At 53.5% G+C, this 17,021-nt stretch overlaps 1 protein-coding gene, 1 long non-coding RNA gene and 1 pseudogene across 2 annotated transcripts; all 3 read right to left on the bottom strand.

Annotated features, from left to right (window-relative positions):
* Window positions 1-1,834: 1,834 nt before the first annotated feature.
* MOGAT3 (monoacylglycerol O-acyltransferase 3) lies at window positions 1,835-8,173 on the bottom strand. Its single transcript, XM_033192838.1, has 7 exons — window positions 7,495-8,173; window positions 7,157-7,264; window positions 6,983-7,053; window positions 5,403-5,607; window positions 4,970-5,144; window positions 2,295-2,497; window positions 1,835-2,206 (listed from the first exon to the last, which is right to left on the bottom strand). Exons 1-7 carry the CDS (start codon window positions 7,601-7,603, stop codon window positions 2,052-2,054), a joined length of 1,026 nt encoding a protein of 341 aa, XP_033048729.1. The 5' UTR covers window positions 7,604-8,173; the 3' UTR covers window positions 1,835-2,051.
* A 1,686-nt stretch (window positions 8,174-9,859) lies between these two features.
* LOC117072685 lies at window positions 9,860-10,679 on the bottom strand. The gene is made up of 3 exons (XR_004432905.1): window positions 10,548-10,679; window positions 10,190-10,368; window positions 9,860-10,068 (listed from the first exon to the last, which is right to left on the bottom strand). It is a non-coding gene; the product is annotated as an uncharacterized LOC117072685 (long non-coding RNA).
* Window positions 10,680-15,187: 4,508 nt separating this feature from the next.
* LOC117072602 lies at window positions 15,188-16,293 on the bottom strand (annotated as a pseudogene).
* Between the last annotated feature and the right edge of the window lie 728 nt (window positions 16,294-17,021).

A 17,021-nucleotide genomic window follows, 5' to 3' on the forward strand; every position in this document is an offset into this window, starting at 1 on the left:
CCCAACATGCTGGAATTACAGGCATGAGCCACCATGTCTGGCCATACCAGGGCTCTTAGACCATTTAGTCTCACCCCCTCACTTTACCAGTACCATGCCTATAAGGATGATAGTGGTGAGGATGATGACACAAACGCTGACTGGCTCCTATTTTGTGCCAGTCTTTGTTCTAAATCTTTAGATCTTAATTAAGATTTAATCTTCATTTAATCTTCAAAACCATCTGTAATTTTGAGCCAAATGCTAAACTCAAATACTGAGCAAAAAAGAAAGAAAGAAAAAAAAGAATGCTGTCTTTTTTTTTTTTTTTTTTTTTTTTAAGAGTCTCACTCTAGGCCGGGCGCGGTGGCTCAAGCCTGTAATCCCAGCACTTTGGGAGGCCGAGACGGGCGGATCACGAGGTCAGGAGATCAAGACCATCCTGGCTAACACGGTGAAACCCCGTCTCTACTAAAAAAATACAAAAAACTAGCCGGGCGAGGTGGTGGGCGCCTGTAGTCCCAGCTACTCGGGAGGCTGAGGCAGGAGAATGGCGTGAACCCGGGAGGCGGAGCTTGCAGTGAGCTGAGATCCGGCCACTGCACTCCAGCCCCGGCGACAGAGTGAGACTCCGTCTCAAAAAAAAAAAAAAAAAAAAAGAGTCTCACTCTATTGGCTAGGCTAGAGTACAGTGATATGATCTTGGCTCACTGCAACTTCTGCCACCAGGGTTCAAGCGATTCTCCTGCCTCAGCCTCCTGAGTAGCTGAGACTACAGGAGAGCACCACCATGCCCAGCCAATTTTTGTATTTTTAGTAGAGATGTGGTTCCACCATGTTGTCCAGGATGATCTTGATCTCTTGACCTCATGATCCACCTGCCTCAGCCTCCCAAAGTGCTGGGATTATAGGCATGAGCCACAGCGCCTGGCCGTGAGCTGTGTTCTTAACTCTATCTTTCCTTCACTGGCGATGGTACCATTTCCCCGTCCTGTTAAGTGTCCTTGACTGCTCTTACCTTTAGCTCTTGGAATTCCGCCATCTACCCTAACTTCACCTCCACCTAAATCCTGCCCACTCTTCAAAGACTGCCCCTCCACAGATCCTCCCTCCTAACTCCACCTCAATGCCCAACAGCTCTTTGCTAAGCAGATGCCTTTATTTACGGACAAAGAAGTAAACAGGCAAAAGGAAGAGGCTTGTCCAAGGTCATGCTGCAGACTGAACTCTCACTGGGAGGACAGTTCAGGGTCCTGATACCCGATCTAAGGCAGCAGCTTTGCAGCACATCAGGATGGGGGCGAGTCATGCCTGGCCATGTTCACTTCCAGAATGATTATAGATTTAACAACTTTTTTTTTTTTTTTTTTTTGAGATGGAATCTCGCTCTGTTGCCCAGACTGGAGTGCAGTGGTGCGATCTCAGCTCACTGCAACCTCTGCTTCTTGGGTTCAAGCGATTCTCCTGCCTCAGCCTCCTGAGTAGCTGGGATTATAGGCATGAGCCACTATGCCCGGCTACTTTTTGTATTTTTAGTAAAGAGGGGGTTTTGCCATGTTGGCCAGGATGGTCTTGTACTCCTGACCTCAGGTGATCCACCTGCCTCGGCTTCCCAAAGTGTTGGGATTACGGGCATGAGCCACCACACCCAGCCTACTATAGCTTTAACAACTCTTTTTTTTTTTTTTCAAGATTGAGTCTTGCTGTGTTGCCCAGGCTGGAGTACAGTGGTGCGATCTCAGCTCACTGCAACCTCCATCTCCCGGGTTCAAGCAAGTCCGCCTCAGCCTCCCAAGTAGCTGGGATCACAGGCACATGCCACCATGGCTGGCTAATTAGCAATATTATTTTTTAATTTTTGTAGAAATGAAGTCTCACTATGTTGCCCAGGCTGGTCTTCAACTCCTGGGCTCAAGCGATCCTCCCTTCTCGGCCTCCCAAAGTGCTGGGATTACAGGCGTGAGGCACTGCGCTGGGCCCAGAACTACCTTTTATTGGAGGCATGGAGTCCACAGTGGATGGAGATCTCAGTACCTTAGGCTCAGGGGCTCAGCATAAGGCTGCGGCCAGGCCTAGATGAAGGTGAGGCAGGTGGAAGCGGGGACCCCACAGCTTTCCTTGTGCTCCTCAAAGAGCTGCTCCAGGGCCTTCATGTAGAGGGCATGATAGTGATTGACTTCCTCCTCGGTGGGGCGGAGGCGCTGGGGGACCGGGATGGGGCGGCCCACTGCAGGGAGAGGGAGACATAGGTGGGCGAGGGGTCCCTGATACCCACTCAGCGGCTGGTGGCTATCCCCCCAGAGGTGGGCACTCACCCACAGTGGTGATGGGCACAGCAAAGGGCAGCAGGCCCCAGGAGGTAGCTGAGAAGAGACCACGACCCCAGAAGATGCAAGGAGAGAAGCCCATGAGCTTCTTGAAGGTGAGCTGGCACCAATGCTGCCAGGAGCCTGTGGCAAAAGCCTTAAGTCTAAAGATGTCATTCTCCCCAAAGGAGTACACGGGCACCAGGGACGCCCTGGGAAGGAGCAAGAGAGAAGAGGCGGCTCAGGCTGCTGGACTGCTCCGAGATGGGCACCCCCAGGGGCTGCAAGTCCCTCCCACTACGTCCAGATGCTACCTTCCAGGGCCATTCAAAGCATATGACTATGGCTACAAAGAAAAATCTAGAAGATAAGACTCACATTTCTTTCTTGTTCTTTTTCTTTGTTTTAGAGAGAGGGTTTTGTGACTAACCACAACTGTAATCCCAGCACTTTGGGAGGCCGAGGGGAGGATCATTTGAGGTCAGGAGTTGGAGACCAGCCTGGCCAACATAGTGAAACCCCTGTCTCTGCAAAAATATAAAACTTAGCCAGGTGTGGAGGTGCGTACCTGTAATTCCAGCTACTACAGAGGCTGAGGTACAAGAATCGCTTGAACCTGGGAGGCAGAGGTTGCAGTGAGCCAAGATCGCACCACTGCACTTCAGTCTGGACAGAGTGAGACTCTTTCTCAAAAAATAAATAGCTATAATCCCAGCACTTTGGGAGGCTGAGACGGGTGGATCACGAGGTCAGGAGATCGAGACCACCCTGGCTAACATGGTGAAACCCCGTCTCTACTAAAAAATACAAAAAGGGGCCGGGCGCGGTGGCTCAAGCCTGTAATCCCAGCACTTTGGGAGGCCGAGACGGGCGGATCACGAGGTCAGGAGATCGAGACCATCCTGGCTAATACGGTGAAACCCTGTCTCTACTTAAAAATACAAAAAACTAGCCGGGCGACGAGGCGGGCGCCTGTAGTCCCAGCTACTCGGGAGGCTGAGGCAGGAGAATGGTGTAAACCCGGGAGGCGGAGCTTGCAGTGAGCTGAGATCCGGCCACTGCACTCCAGCCTGGGTGGCAGAGCAAGACTCTGTCTCAAAAAAAAAAAAAAAAAAAATATATATATATATATATACAAAAAACTAGCCGGGCGAGGTGGTGGGCGCCTGTAGTCCCAGCTACTCAGGAGGCTGAGGCAGGAGAATAGCGTAAACCCAGGAGGCGGAGCTTGCAGTGAGCTGAGATCCGGCCACTGCACTCCAGCCCAGGCGACAGAGTGAGACTCCGTCTCAAAAAATAAAAAATAAAAATAAATAAATAAATAAATAGCTAGACGCGGTGGCTCATGCCTGTAATCCCAACACTTTGGGAGGCCCAGCTGGGTGTATCACCTGAGGTCAGGAGTTCAAGACCACCCTGACCAATATGGTGAAACCCCATCTCTACTCAAAATACAAAAATTAACCGACGTGGTGATGTGCACCTGTAGTCCCAGGTACTTGGGAGGCTGAGACAGGAGAACTGCTTGAACTCAGGAGGTAGAGGTTGCAGTGAGCCAAGATCACATCATTGCACTCAAGCCTGGATAACAGAGTGAGACTCCATCTCCAAAAATTAAAAAAATTAAAAATTAGAAAATTTAAAATAAATACATAAATTAAATTTTTAAAAAAGAGACAAGGCCTTGCTCTCTTGCCCAGGCTGGAGGGCAGTGGTACAATCATAGCTTGATGCAGTCTCAACCTGCTTGGCTTAAGTCATCTTCCCACCTCAGCCTCCCGAGTAGCTGAAACTTCAGGCGTGCACACGTGGCTAATTTTTTTTTTTTTTTTTTTAGAGAATGAGGTCTCCCTACATTGCCCAGGCTGGTCTTGAACTCCTGGCTTCAAGAGATCTTCTTGCCTTGGCCTCCCAAAGCACTGGGATTGCAGGTGTGAACCACCACACCCAGCCAGGACTCACTCTTCTTGAATTGTGTAGTGGGCCTTCTCATAGTCATTTTCTCTTTCAGTCTTTGCAATAACAACATTGTGGTAAGGTAGGTATCAGCCCTCTTCACAAGTAAAGAAACAAGTCTGGCCGGGCATGGTGGCTCATGCCTATAATCCCAGCACTTTGGGAGGCTGAGGTGGGCGGATCACTTGGGGTCAGGAGTTCGAGACCAGCCTGACCAAAATGGTGAAACCCCATCTCTATTAAAAATATAAAAATTAGCTCGGTGTGGTGGTGGGCGCCTGTAGTCCCAGCTACTCTGGAGGCTGAGGCAGGAGAATCACTTGAACCCGGGAGGCGGAGGTTGAAGTGAGCCGAGACCACGCCATTGCACTCCAGCCTGGGCGACAGAGCCAGACTCCCTCTCAACAACAGTAACAAAAAAGGAAACAAGCACAAGGTTTTGCTTTTGAGATGGGGTCACAGAGGGAAGACAGGGCTTCTGAGCCCGAGGGCCCTGCTATTTGCATTATGGTTTTGTCTCCACGGAGGTGGAAGGGAGGCTGGGGTAAGCAGACCCCATGTTTGGCATGGAGTCATGCCCTGGAGAGCCCACGTGGGCCTCGGTGCAGGGCACGGCGCTGGTCTCTGGGCACCCAGATGTCCCCTGCAGGGACCTAGATGTCTGGGGACTGAGAGAGGGCATAAACCAGCAGAGAACTGACTCAGGTGGGGCCTGCCCGCGCACTCACCCGTGTCTCAGCGCCAGGCGCACGAAGCCTTTGCGCTTCTGGAGCGTGAGGCAGTGCTCCCCGGGGACTGAATACAGGGCCTCGTGCGCACCCCCCACCATGATGACCACGGCCTGCCCGAGCTGGGGCTGGGACAGGATGAAGTCCAGGCTCTGGCGGCTTACGGGACAGAGTCCTGTGGGCAGGAGGAGGTGGAAAGTAGTCATCATCTGCCTCCACGGCACCCCCGCCCCTCACCCAGCCTTTAGTTTAAAGCCCCCTATCCCCATCTCCAAGGCAGGGAACCTACCCAAATTCTCACTGCAAGTCTGGCCAATGCTCAGGCTGGCCCCTGTCCTGCGTGGGGAACTTATTATGCTGGCGGGAGGGGGGGGGGGTTCCAGAGGGGCTGGGGAACATCTGGTTAGGAGTCGCCTCATCCCATTTGGCTCACCAAAAGACATGATGTAGTCGCGATAGACCGGGAGGTAGAAGAGGCCAGCCAGCACGGCCAACCAGGGCCGGAGCCCTGGGAAGAGCTGGGAGAAGCCATTGCTCTCGGTGGAGAAATTACAGAGGAAGCCTGTACACATGATCCCATGAGGGTGGGCGCCTAGCACGTAGTTCTGATCCGGGGGCAGCTCTGCCGTTTTCACCAGCTTTGGGGTGTTGAGCAGGATGAAGGGAGGATGGAAGGCAAGACACCGGTTGAAAAGAGGGGCCCTCCACCCCAACAGAGTTCCGAGTTAAAGTTTCTTCGGATAGGGTCAAGGGCCCAGGTTTTTTGTTTTTGTTTTTGTTTTTTTTGAGACAGAGTCTCACTCTGTAGCCTAGGTTGGGGTGCAGTGGTGTGAGTTCGGCTCACTGCAACCTCCACCTCTGGGTCCCGGTTCAAGCTATTCTCCTGCCTCAGCCTCCTGAGTAGTTGCAATTGCAGGCACGTGCCACCATGCCCAGCTAATTTTTGTATTTTTAGTAGAGACGCAGTTTCACCATGTTGGCCAGGTTGGTCTTGAACTCCTGACCTTGTGATCTGCCCACCTTGGCCTCCCAAAGTGCTGGGATTATAGGCTTGAACCACCGCACCCAGCCTCTTTTTATTTTTATTTTTTATTTTTAGAGACAGGGTCTCACTCTGTTGCTCAGGCTGGAGTACAGTGGTGCAGTCATGGCTCACTGCAGCCTCTAACTCCTGGGCTCAAGCGATCCTCCCACCTCAGCCTCCTAAAGTGCTGGGATTATAGGTATGAGCCATGGTGCCCCACCAAGGGCCCGCTCTTGAACATCATCCACTCCCAGGCCAGGCGCGGTGGCTCATGGCTGTAATCCCAGCACTTTGGGAAGCCAAGGCAGCTGGATCACTTGAGGCCAGGAGTTTGGGACCAGCCTGGCCAACATGTTGAAACCCTGTCTCTACTAAAACTACAAAAATTAGCCAGGCATGGTGGCGGGCGCCTATAATCCCAGCTACTAGGGAGGCTGAGGCATGAGAATAGCTTGAACCCAGGAGGTGGAGGGTGGAATGAGCTGAGATTGCACCACTACCCTCCAGACTCGGCAACAGAAGGAGACTCGGTCTTAAAACAAGGCTGGGTGTGGTGGCTTATGCCTGTAATCCCAGCACTTTGGGAGGCCAAGGCAGGCGGATCACGAGGTCAGGAGATCGAGACCATCCTGGCTACCATGGTGAAACCCCGTCTCTACTAAAAATGCAAAAAAATTAGCCGCGCATGGTGGCGGGCGCCTGTAGTCCCAGCTATTCGGGAGGCTGAGGCAGGAGAATGGCATGAACCCGGGAGGCGGAGCTTGCAGTGAGTCGAGATCACGCCACTGGACTCCAGCCTGGGTGACAGAGCGAGACTTCCTCTCAAAAACAAAACAAAACAAACAAACAAACAAAAAACTACCATCCATTCCCTGTCCCCTGCCTGAGCTTAGGCAGTGGGGAGCTCAGGCCCCAGCACAGGGAAGGGCTCCTAGGTGTGGGAGATGGGGAGAAGGAGGAAGCAGTGTTTCTTCAGGGTGACCCATCACCTTGACAGGATAATAATCCCTTAGTTGTCTCCAAATTGCGTGGTTCCTTATCCACTCCGAACGCCTTCCACCTGCAGACAATGAGATACTGGTGGAAGAACCCCTGGAGCCACTTCCCCTTACCCCCCATGTCCCCACCATTTCTGGCTACCTGGGCCCCCGTCCGGAGCTCACCTTGGTTGGGTGTGTCCCAGTCCACGTAGAGCCACACCAAGTAAACAACAGAGAAGGTCCAGAGTGATGTGAAGAGGAGGACGAAGACAAGAAGGGAGAAGAAAGGGCCTGGGTGAAGGGTGAGGAAGAAAAGAGTTCACTTCTGAAACTCCATCATTCTCTCCAGCTGCTCCCTTCCCTTCCTCCCCTTCAGAACAACCAGCTATCTCCTCTGGCCCTCTCCCAGACCAGTCACCTGGTCATTGTCCTTAGGCATGCAAGCCAGCAGCCCAGCCACTCTCCCTCCAAGGCCTACTCCCCTGGCAGACCCCAGGCACCCGTGCCTCCCCTGCTCTCACCCATGAAGAGGAAAGTGAGCACATATTGGTAGGCGCCCACTGCTTCTAGATGCTGCTTCTGTAGGGTTTTGGAGGTGGTGGGGGGCGATGGGGCTGTGGCAACTCCCATTGCAGAAGCTCCCCTCTTCCAGCAGGACCCCAGAACCCGGAGGACAAACGATGAAGGCTCGGATGTGGACCTGGGCAGACTTTCTCCGTACAGTAGCCCAACCTTGGGGTCCTGGCTAAGTCGCAAATCACCTCCCGGAGTAGCGTGTGTCCCCAGGTATGTGAGTGGGGAGACCTTTGGATTCAGAGCCCCAGATGTCTCCGGGTTTTTTCTCAGCCTGATCTTTGAACTTCCTGTCAGTCACCAGCCTGGGCTGGCTGCTGGGTGGGGCTGGGAGGCGTAAAGGGTGTGCAAGGGAGAGGTGACACCTGAGTGTCCCAGGAATTGATGTTGGAGTGGACAAGAGTGATCTGGCTAGCCCACCCATTGGGTCCCAGGCGCTGGCAGGGGCCAGGAGCCCTGCTGAGACTATTTGACCTCTAGTTAGGGGGCAGGGCCTGGTCCACATCTCCAGGAATTTCAAGGTCATCACCCCTGCCTGGACCTCCCCCGCTGTGCAAATACACACACATAGGCTGTAGGTCTGTTTCCCACCTTTAATTTTTTTCTTTTTTCTTCTTCTTTTTCTTTTTTTGAGATGGAGTCTCACTCTGTCACCCAGGCTGGAGTGCAGTGGCTCGATCTCGGCTCACTGCAACCTCCGTCTCCTGGGTTCAAACGATTCTCCTGCCTCAGCCTCCCGAGTAGCTGGGATTACAGGCGCCCCACCACATCTGGCTACTTTTTTTTTTTTTTTTTTTGTATTTTTAATAGAGACGGGGTTTCACCATGATGGCCAGGCAGGTCTCGAACTCCTGACCTCAAGTGATCCACCCGCCTCCGCCTCTCAAAGTGCTGGGATTACAGGGGTGAGCCACCGCGCCCCGCGGCCAGTCTTTAATTTCACTCCCCCACCCGCAGTCACCCAGGGTACAGGCGAGGCCAGGCGGTGGGGCGCGCCTAGGTGAGGACCAGGTGCCTGTCGGCGGAGACACCATAGCGCGCCTTGTGCGCCTCGAAGAGCTGCGTGAGTCGCTCCACGTAGCGTGCTTGCAGCGAGTCCACCTGGGCCGGGCTGGGCTGGGGGCTCTGCTGCACCGGAATCGCCGCCCTCACAGCGGGCGGGACCGGAGGCGATCGGGGCTGGGATCCCCGGTCCGCCCCCTCCCCTCCCTTCCTCCTTCTCTCCCTTCCGCCCGCGGGGATCGGCGGGGACAGAGTTCAGGGCTGGCGCGGTGGCCAAAGGCCAGTGTGGGTGGCGAGGCACCAACGCGGGACGGGGAGGGAGCGGGCACAGGGCAGGAATCGCGGGACCGAGGCTGGGGCTCACCGACGGTGCGGGTGGGCGCGCGGAAGGACAGCTGGAGGCCCTGGCGGCCGGGGAACAGCGGCAGGGCCACGCTTAGCAGCGGATGCAGCGCCTCCTGCGTTCTCCGCACCCACCAGCCCGGAGGGTTCGGGAACTGCTGGAAGAGCTCGTTCTCCCTGGAGAAGACAGGCACCAGGGAGGCCGCGGGGGAGCAGGGCGCGGCTGACTCCTGGCCCCGGGGTCCGCGGGTGGCACCCCTCTCCTCCTCCCCGGCCCGGCATCCCTGGCGTCCCCACTGGGCCACGCTCGGGTCCTCACCCGAGTTCCAGAACTGAGGTAACGAAGCCCTTCTGATTCCGAATCCGAAAGCTCAGTGCTCCGAGTTTTGCCACCAGCGCCTCCAGGGGCCCTGGACGGACACCTGGCCACCCCTGAGGCAGTACTGGGCTTGACAGAGGAGACCAGACCTGGGGGGAGGGCAGAAGCTGGGGGACTCAACGCCTGGGTCTTATTTATTTATTTATTTATTTGGGGATGGAGTCTTGCTCTGTTGCTCAAGCTGGAGTGCAGTGGCCTGATCTTGGTTCTCTGCACCCTTGACCTTCAGGGCTCAAGTGATCCTCCCACCTCAAGCCTCCCAGTAGCTGGGACCACAGGTGTGTACCACCACAAATGGCTAAATTTTTGTTTTTGTTTTTTGTTGTGTAGAGATAGGGTTTCCCTGTGTTGCCTAGGCTGGTCTTGAACTCCTGGCCTTAAGTGATCCTCTCGCCTGGGCCTCCCAAAGTGCTGGGATTACAGGTGTGAACCACCACACCCAGCCAAAGCCTGGGACTTGGAAAGAAGAGCGGAGAGGACATGGGGAAGAGAGAACTGGGCCCCAGAGCCCCCCAGGAGGAGGATGGTGGGGCGGGAGACAGCAGCAAGGTCCCCCTCTTCTCACATGATGGAGTCCCAGAAGAAGGGGAGATGGAACCAATATGATGTAGTCCCAGAAGAAGGGGAGATGGAACCAACAAGGCAGCATGAGCGGGTGTGGCCGGAGCTCCGGGAAGAGGCAGGAGAAGCCCGTGGGCTCTGTGCAGAAGTTGGCGAAGGCTCTCACGACCAGGACCCCGTGAGGGTAGAAGCCAAAGAGGTAGTTCCAGGAGGGGTCCAACTCTGCAGTTTTAACCAGCTGGGGAGCAGAGGGGAGCACCCCACCCCAACAGTGAGATTGCAGTTTGGGAGATGGTGGTCCCAAGAGTCTATTCTGAAGCTCCAACTGCACCCAGTACCCCACTGCCCGAGGTCCTCACCAAGAGGGGGAAGTAGTTACGGAAATGTCTTCAACCTGCCCAGTTGCAAACCCAGGCAGATCTTCGGCCTCCAGCCCTGGGTGTGCTTCTATCCTGATAGAGCCAGACCAGGTAGAGGACCACCCGCATCCAAGCCCGGCCGAGGAATGCAAGGAGCCAGGCTGCCGGGCGCACCTGGGCTGGAAGACGGGGCAGGGGGAGCTCACAGTACAGGTGTGTAAACCTAAGTCTTCCCTCTGCCCCCTTCCATCCCACCTGCTCCCCAAACTCCCTCCCTTCACCTCCTCCCTCGGGGTAAACGAAAACAGACCACCAGCTGCTGGGGCCCTGCCCAGATTCCCAGGCCTTGGGGACTCACGCAGCCCTAAGAAGGAGAAGACCCATTGCAGGACAGCAAACACTTGGAGACCCCTTTGGAGAAGGCTGGAGGAGGCCGCCATATTCTGGAAGAATGTCACACAGGGGTCACCCCCATCTCTTAAGCACACCTCCTTTTGGCCCAACACACTGGCCCTGACCCTTGACCTTGGTCCCGCCCCCATTTTCCGCCCCCTTGGCTGCTCTGCACACTGGAGCCCATGCTCCCAGGGAAGGAAGGGCTAATCACTACCTGGGCTCACAAGGCTATGATCAATGGGACCAACAGAGATGACCAGGGGTGTGGCCCGGAGCCTGGGGGAGGTGTTTGAACTCTGCAGAGGTCAGGGGGCTGGTCAGTTTCGGTGGCTCAGACCTATTGTTTTTTGTTGTGTAGAGATGGGGTTTCACTGTGTTGCCCAGGCTGGTCTTGAACTCCTGGCCTTAAGTGATCCTCTTGCCTGGGCCTCCCAAAGTGCTGGGATTACAGGTGTGAATCACTACACCAGGCTTCTGGGACTTGGAAAGAAGAGCGGAGAGGACACGGGGAAGAGAGAACTGGGCCCCAGAGCCCCTCAGGAGGAGGATGGTGGGGCGGGGGACAGCAGCAAGGTCCCCCTCTTCTCACATGATGTAGTCCCAGAAGAAGGGGAGATGGAACTAACATGATGTAGTCCCAGAAGAAGGGGAGATGGAACCAACAAGGCACACTTTGAGAAGCGAAGGATAACTTGAGCCCGGGAGTTCAACCAGCTGGGGCAACAAAGCAAGACCCCATCTCTACCAAAAAAAAAAAAAAAAAAACTCAAAAAACATTAGCCAAGTGTGGTGGCACATGCCTGTAGTCTCAGCTACTTGGGAGGCTGAGACGGGAGGATTGCTTGAGCCCAGAAGGTTGAGACTGCAGGAAGTAAGCCATGATTGTACCACTGCACTCCAGCCTGGGCAATAGAGGCTGTCTCAAAAAACAAAAACAAAACAAAATAAAACCAAAACACACACACACACACCAGGACCCTCTGGGAAGGAGAGAGGTGGTTTGAATGGGGTGTCCTACAAAAGGCAGGGCTCCTGCATGAATCAAAACAGCCTGAAAACCTGCTAGTCACCAAGGCTGGTCCCTGAGGCCCAGGACATGCAAGAGCAGCATAGGCCTCTGTGGGAAAACACTTGCCAAGAGGTGTTTTCTTTCTTTTTTTTTTTTTTTGAGGCGGAGTCTCGCTCTGTCGCCCGGACTGGAGTGCAGTGGCCGGATCTCAGCTCACTGCAAGCTCCGTCTCCCAGGTTTACGCCATTCTCCTGCCTCAGCCTCCCGAGTAGCTGGGACTACAGGCGCCCGCCACCTCGCCCGGCTAGTTTTTTTGTATTTTTAGTAGAGACGGGGTTTCACTGTGTTAGCCAGGATGGTCTCGATCTCCTGACCTCGTGATCCGCCCGTCTCGGCCTCCCAAAGTGCTGGGATTACAGGCTTGAGCCACCGCGCCCGGCCGAGGTGTTTTCTCCTGTCCCTACTCGGCTCACCGCCATCCACAGGACATGGGACAAGGGTAGTGGGGCCCAGGGTGAGATGGGTTCCAAACTCTGGCCAGAATGATGCTCAATCCCATGGAAAGGTAACCAACCAGATAATCAGCTCCACCTAGCAGGAAGGAAGGCTCCTTAAAGGAGGTTTTCCCTGAAGACTAGAGAGGAGGAAGAAAAGGGATTCCAAGTCAGCCACGGAGGCTCACATCTGTAATTCCAGCACTTTGGGAGGCCTAGATGGGAGGATCACTTGAGGCCAGGTGTTCGACACCAGCCTGGTCAACATAGTGAGACCCCCCCATCTCAAAAAAGTCAAGATAAGGCCAGGCGCGGTGGCTCACACTGGTAATCCCACCACTTTGGGAAGCTGAGGCGGGCAGATCACTTGAGGTCAGGAGTTCAAGACCAGCTTGACCAACATGGTGAAACCCTGTCTCTACTAAAAATACTACAATTAGCTGGGTATGGTGGCAGGCGCCTGTAGTCTCAGCTACTCGGGAGGCTAAGGCAGGAGAATTGCTTGAGCCTGGGAGGTGGAGGTTGCAGTTAGCTGAGATTGCACCACTGCACTCCAGCCTGGGTGACAGAGTAAGACTCCGTCTCAAAAAAAATAAATAAAAAGGCTGGGCATGGTGGCTCACACCTGTAATCCCAGCACTTTGGGAGGCTGAGGCGGGCGGATCACCTGAGGTCAGGAGTTCGAGACCAGCCTGACCAACATGGAGAAACCGCGTCTCTACTAAAATTACAAAATTAGCTGGGTATGGTGGCACATATCTATAATCCTAGCTACTCGGGATGCTGAGGCAGGAGAATCACTTGAACCTGGGAGGTGGAGGTTGTGGTGAGACAAGATTGCGCCATTGCACTCCAGTCTAAGCAACAAGAGCAAAACTCCATCTCAAAAATAAATAAATATAAAAATAAAAAGTAAATAAAAAGAGGATTTTAGATGTGGATGCTGAGATGTTGGAGGCAAGAGATGTCTTATGAGAGGTGAACAAGCCTGTTTGATGTGTGTGTGTGTGCGCGCGCGCATGTGTGTGTGTGTGTGTGTGTGTGTGTGTATATATATATATATTTTTTTTTTTTTTCGAGATGGAGTCTCGCTCTGTGGCCCAGGCTGGAGTGCAGTGGCACGATCTCCACTCACTGCAAGCTCCGCCTCCCGGGTTCATGCCATTCTCCTGCCTCAGCCTCCTGAGTAGCTGGGACTACAGGTGCCCGCTACCATGCCCAACTAATTTTTTGTATTTTTAGTAGAGACGGGATTTCACTGTGTTAGCCAGGATGGTCTCAATCTCCTGACCTTGTGATCCGCCTGCCTCGGCTTCCCAAAGTGTTGGGATTACAGGCGTGAGCCACCGCGCCTGGCCTATATATATGTTTGAGTCAAGGTCTCACTCTGTAACCCAGGCTGGTGTGCAGTGGCTCAATCATAGCTCACTGCAGCCTCCAATTCCTGGGCTCCAGTGATTCTCCCACCCAAGCCTCCTGAGTAGCTGGGACTACAGGCGTGTGCCACCATGCCCAGTTAATTTATTTTTATTTATTTAGAAACTGATGTTTGGCCGGGCGCGGTGGCTCAAGCCTGTAATCCCAGCACTTTGGGAGGCTGAGGCGGGCGGATCACCTGAGGTCAGGAGTTCGAGACCAGCCTGACCAACATGGAGAAACCGCGTCTCTACTAAAATTACAAAATTAGCTGGGTATGGTGGCACATATCTATAATCCTAGCTACTCGGGATGCTGAGCAGGAGAATCACTTGAACCTGGGAGGTGGAGGTTGTGGTGAGACAAGATTGCGCCATTGCACTCCAGTCTAAGCAACAAGAGCAAAACTCCATCTCAAAAATAAATAAATATAAAAATAAAAAGTAAATAAAAAGAGGATTTTAGATGTGGATGCTGAGATGTTGGAGGCAAGAGATGTCTTATGAGAGGTGAACAAGCCTGTTGATGTGTGTGTGTGCGCGCGCGCGCATGTGTGTGTGTGTGTGTGTGTGTGTGTGTGTATATATATATATTTTTTTTTTTTTTTCGAGATGGAGTCTCGCTCTGTGGCCCAGCTGGAGTGCAGTGGCACGATCTCCACTCACTGCAAGCTCCGCCTCCCGGGTTCATGCCATTCTCCTGCCTCAGCCTCCTGAGTAGCTGGGACTACAGGTGCCCGCTACCATGCCCAACTAATTTTTTGTATTTTTAGTAGAGACGGGATTTCACTGTGTTAGCCAGGATGGTCTCAATCTCCTGACCTTGTGATCCGCCTGCCTCGGCTTCCCAAAGTGTTGGGATTACAGGCGTGAGCCACCGCGCCTGGCCTATATATATGTTTTGAGTCAAGGTCTCACTCTGTAACCCAGGCTGGTGTGCAGTGGCTCAATCATAGCTCACTGCAGCCTCCAATTCCTGGGCTCCAGTGATTCTCCCACCCAAGCCTCCTGAGTAGCTGGGACTACAGGCGTGTGCCACCATGCCCAGTTAATTTATTTTTATTTATTTAGAAACTGATGTTTGGCAGGGCGCGGTGGCTCAAGCCTGTAATCCCAGCACTTTGGGAGGCCGAGACGGGTGGATCACGAAGTCAGGAGATTGAGACCATCCTGGCTAACACAGTGAAACCCCGTCTCTACTAAAAAATACAAAAAAACTACCCAGGCGAGGTGGCGGGCACCTGTAGTCCCAGCTACTCGGGAGGCTGAGGCAGGAGAATGGCGTAAACCCAGGAGGTGCAGCTTGCAGTGAGCTGAGATCCGGCCACTGCACTCCAGCCTGGGCGACAGAGCGAGACTCCGTCTCAAAAAAAAAAAAAAAAGAAAGAAAGTGATGTTTATTTTCCACCAACTATATTTCCATGTTGCTTAAGAACCCATGCAAGGGCTGGGCACAGTGGCTCACGCCTGTAATCTCAGCACTTTGGGAGGCCAAGGTGGGTGGGTCACCTGAGGTCAGGAGTTCCAGACCAGCCTGGCCAACCAACATGTGAAACCCCATCTCTACTAAAAATACAAAAAGCAGTCAGGTGTGCTGGCACACGCCTGTAATCCCAGCTACTCAGGAGGCTGAGGCAGGAGAATCGGCTTGAACCTGGTAGGCGGAGGTTACAGTGAGCCAAGATTGCGGCACTGCACTCCAGCCTGGGCGACAGAGTGAGACTCCATCACAAAAAAAAAAAAAAAGAGCTCTTGCAAGAACAGCTTAAGACCATTCAGTGGTTGCTCCTACCCATCCAGTGGCCTTAGCAGTAGGAGCTGCAGACCAGTCTTCCGTGGCAGGCTGAGTGCTCCAGTCTTCAGTAGGGAACTGCTGGATAGTCACAGAGGGCACGTGCACATCTTCAGACCAGTCTGCAACCTCAGGATGAGTAGCAGTGAACTCAGGAGCTGGAGCAGTCCATTCACCCTGAAATTCCTCCTTGTCACAGCCTTTTCAGCAGCAGCCTGCTCTTCTTTTTCAATCTCTTCAGGATCTCTGTAGAAGTAGAGATCCGGCATGACCTCCCACGGGTGTTCACAGGAAATGGTGCCACGCATGCACAGAACTTCCTGAGCCAGCATCCACCACGTCAAACCCACCGAGTGAGCTCCCTTGTTGTTGCTTGGGATGGCAATGTCCACATGGCGCAGAGGAGAATCCGTGTGACACAGAGCAAGGTAGGTAGGTTAACATAAGATGCCTCTATGAGAGGCTGCCGATCAGCCCTGGGGTGAATAAACATAAGCCGTGGTTCCCAGAAGGCTGCCTGGATCTGGTTAGTGAAGGTTCCAGGAGTGAAGCGGCCAGCAATTGGAGTGGCTCCAGTGGCAGCAGCAAACTTCAGCACGGCCCTCTGGCCAGTATTCCTGGAGGATGTGACACTGACATCAGCGGGGTTTTTAGTGGCAACAATGCCACGAGCTGCCAGAAGCAGCTTCTCCCAGGTCCTCTTCAGAGTTAGGATGTAGGTGCCATCACTTTCCCTTTTATACATGTACTGTTCTATCTCTAAGTCAAGATTGGTGCCACCTAAGTGGGTTCCTGCTGCAAGGAAATTAAGGACATCTTCCTCCTTCATTTGCAGGAGGGACATCAAGGGCTCCGGATGCTGTGAAACTTTAAGTTACAACAGGAATCCAGAACAACGCCAGATGGACCCCTCTGTGGGTAGCGTGGAAAACTTTTTTTTTTTTTGTCTGTTTTGAGACGAAGTCTTGCTCTGTCGTCTAGGCTGGAGTACCGTGGCACAATCTTGGCTCACTGCAGCCTCCACCTCCTGGGTTCAAGCAATTCTCCTGCCTCAGCTTCCCGAGTAGCTGGGATTACAGGCATGTGCCACCACGCCCGGCTAATTTTTGCATTTTTAGTAGAGATGGAGTTTCATCATATTGGCCAGGCTGGTCTCAAACTCCTGACCTCAAGTGATCTGCCTGTCTTGGCCTCCCAAAGTGCTGGGATTACACGCATGAGCCACCATGCCTGGCGTATTTTTTTGAAATGGAGTTTCGTTCTTGCTGCCCAGGCTGGAGTGCAATGGCGCGATCTCAGCTCACTGCAACCTCTGCTTCCCAAGTTCAAACGATTCTCCTGCCTCAGCCTCCCAAGTAGCTGGGATTACAGGCATATGCCACACCTGGGTTTTTTTTTTTTTTTTTTTTTTGAGACAGAGTCTTGCCTTGTCACCCAGGCTGGAGTGCAATGGTGCGATCTCAGCTCACTGCAACCTCTACCTCCTGGGTTCAAATGATTCTCCTGCCTCAGCCTCCCAAGTAGCTGGGATTACAGGTGCCCGCCACCATGCCCAGCTAATTTTTGTATTTTTTAGTAGAGATGGGGTTTCACCATGTTGGCCAGGCTGGTCTTGAACTCCTGACCTTGTGATCCACCCCCCTTGGCCTCCCAAAGTGCTGGGATTACAGGCATGAGCCACTGTGCCCAGCTTAATTATGTACTTTTTTTAGTAGAGAAAGGGTTT

The sequence above is a fragment of the Trachypithecus francoisi genome, unplaced genomic scaffold (assembly GCF_009764315.1).
Source record: "Trachypithecus francoisi isolate TF-2019V2 unplaced genomic scaffold, Tfra_2.0 Lachesis_group4, whole genome shotgun sequence".
In the NCBI taxonomy this organism is placed as follows: Eukaryota; Metazoa; Chordata; class Mammalia; order Primates; family Cercopithecidae; genus Trachypithecus; species Trachypithecus francoisi.

Bases quoted from the DNA above. Each gene is read 5' to 3' on its own strand.
- MOGAT3 (XM_033192838.1), bottom strand. From the start codon at position 7,603: ATGGGAGTTGCCACAGCCCCATCGCCCCCCACCACCTCCAAAACCCTA. The intron at 5,145-5,402 runs GTGAGCCAAATG...TCCTGCCCACAG, and splicing joins CGACTACATCATGTCTTTTG to GACTCTGTCCCGTAAGCCGC. The intron at 2,207-2,294 runs GTGAGTGCCCAC...CTCTCCCTGCAG, and splicing joins TGTGCCCATCACCACTGTGG to TGGGCCGCCCCATCCCGGTC.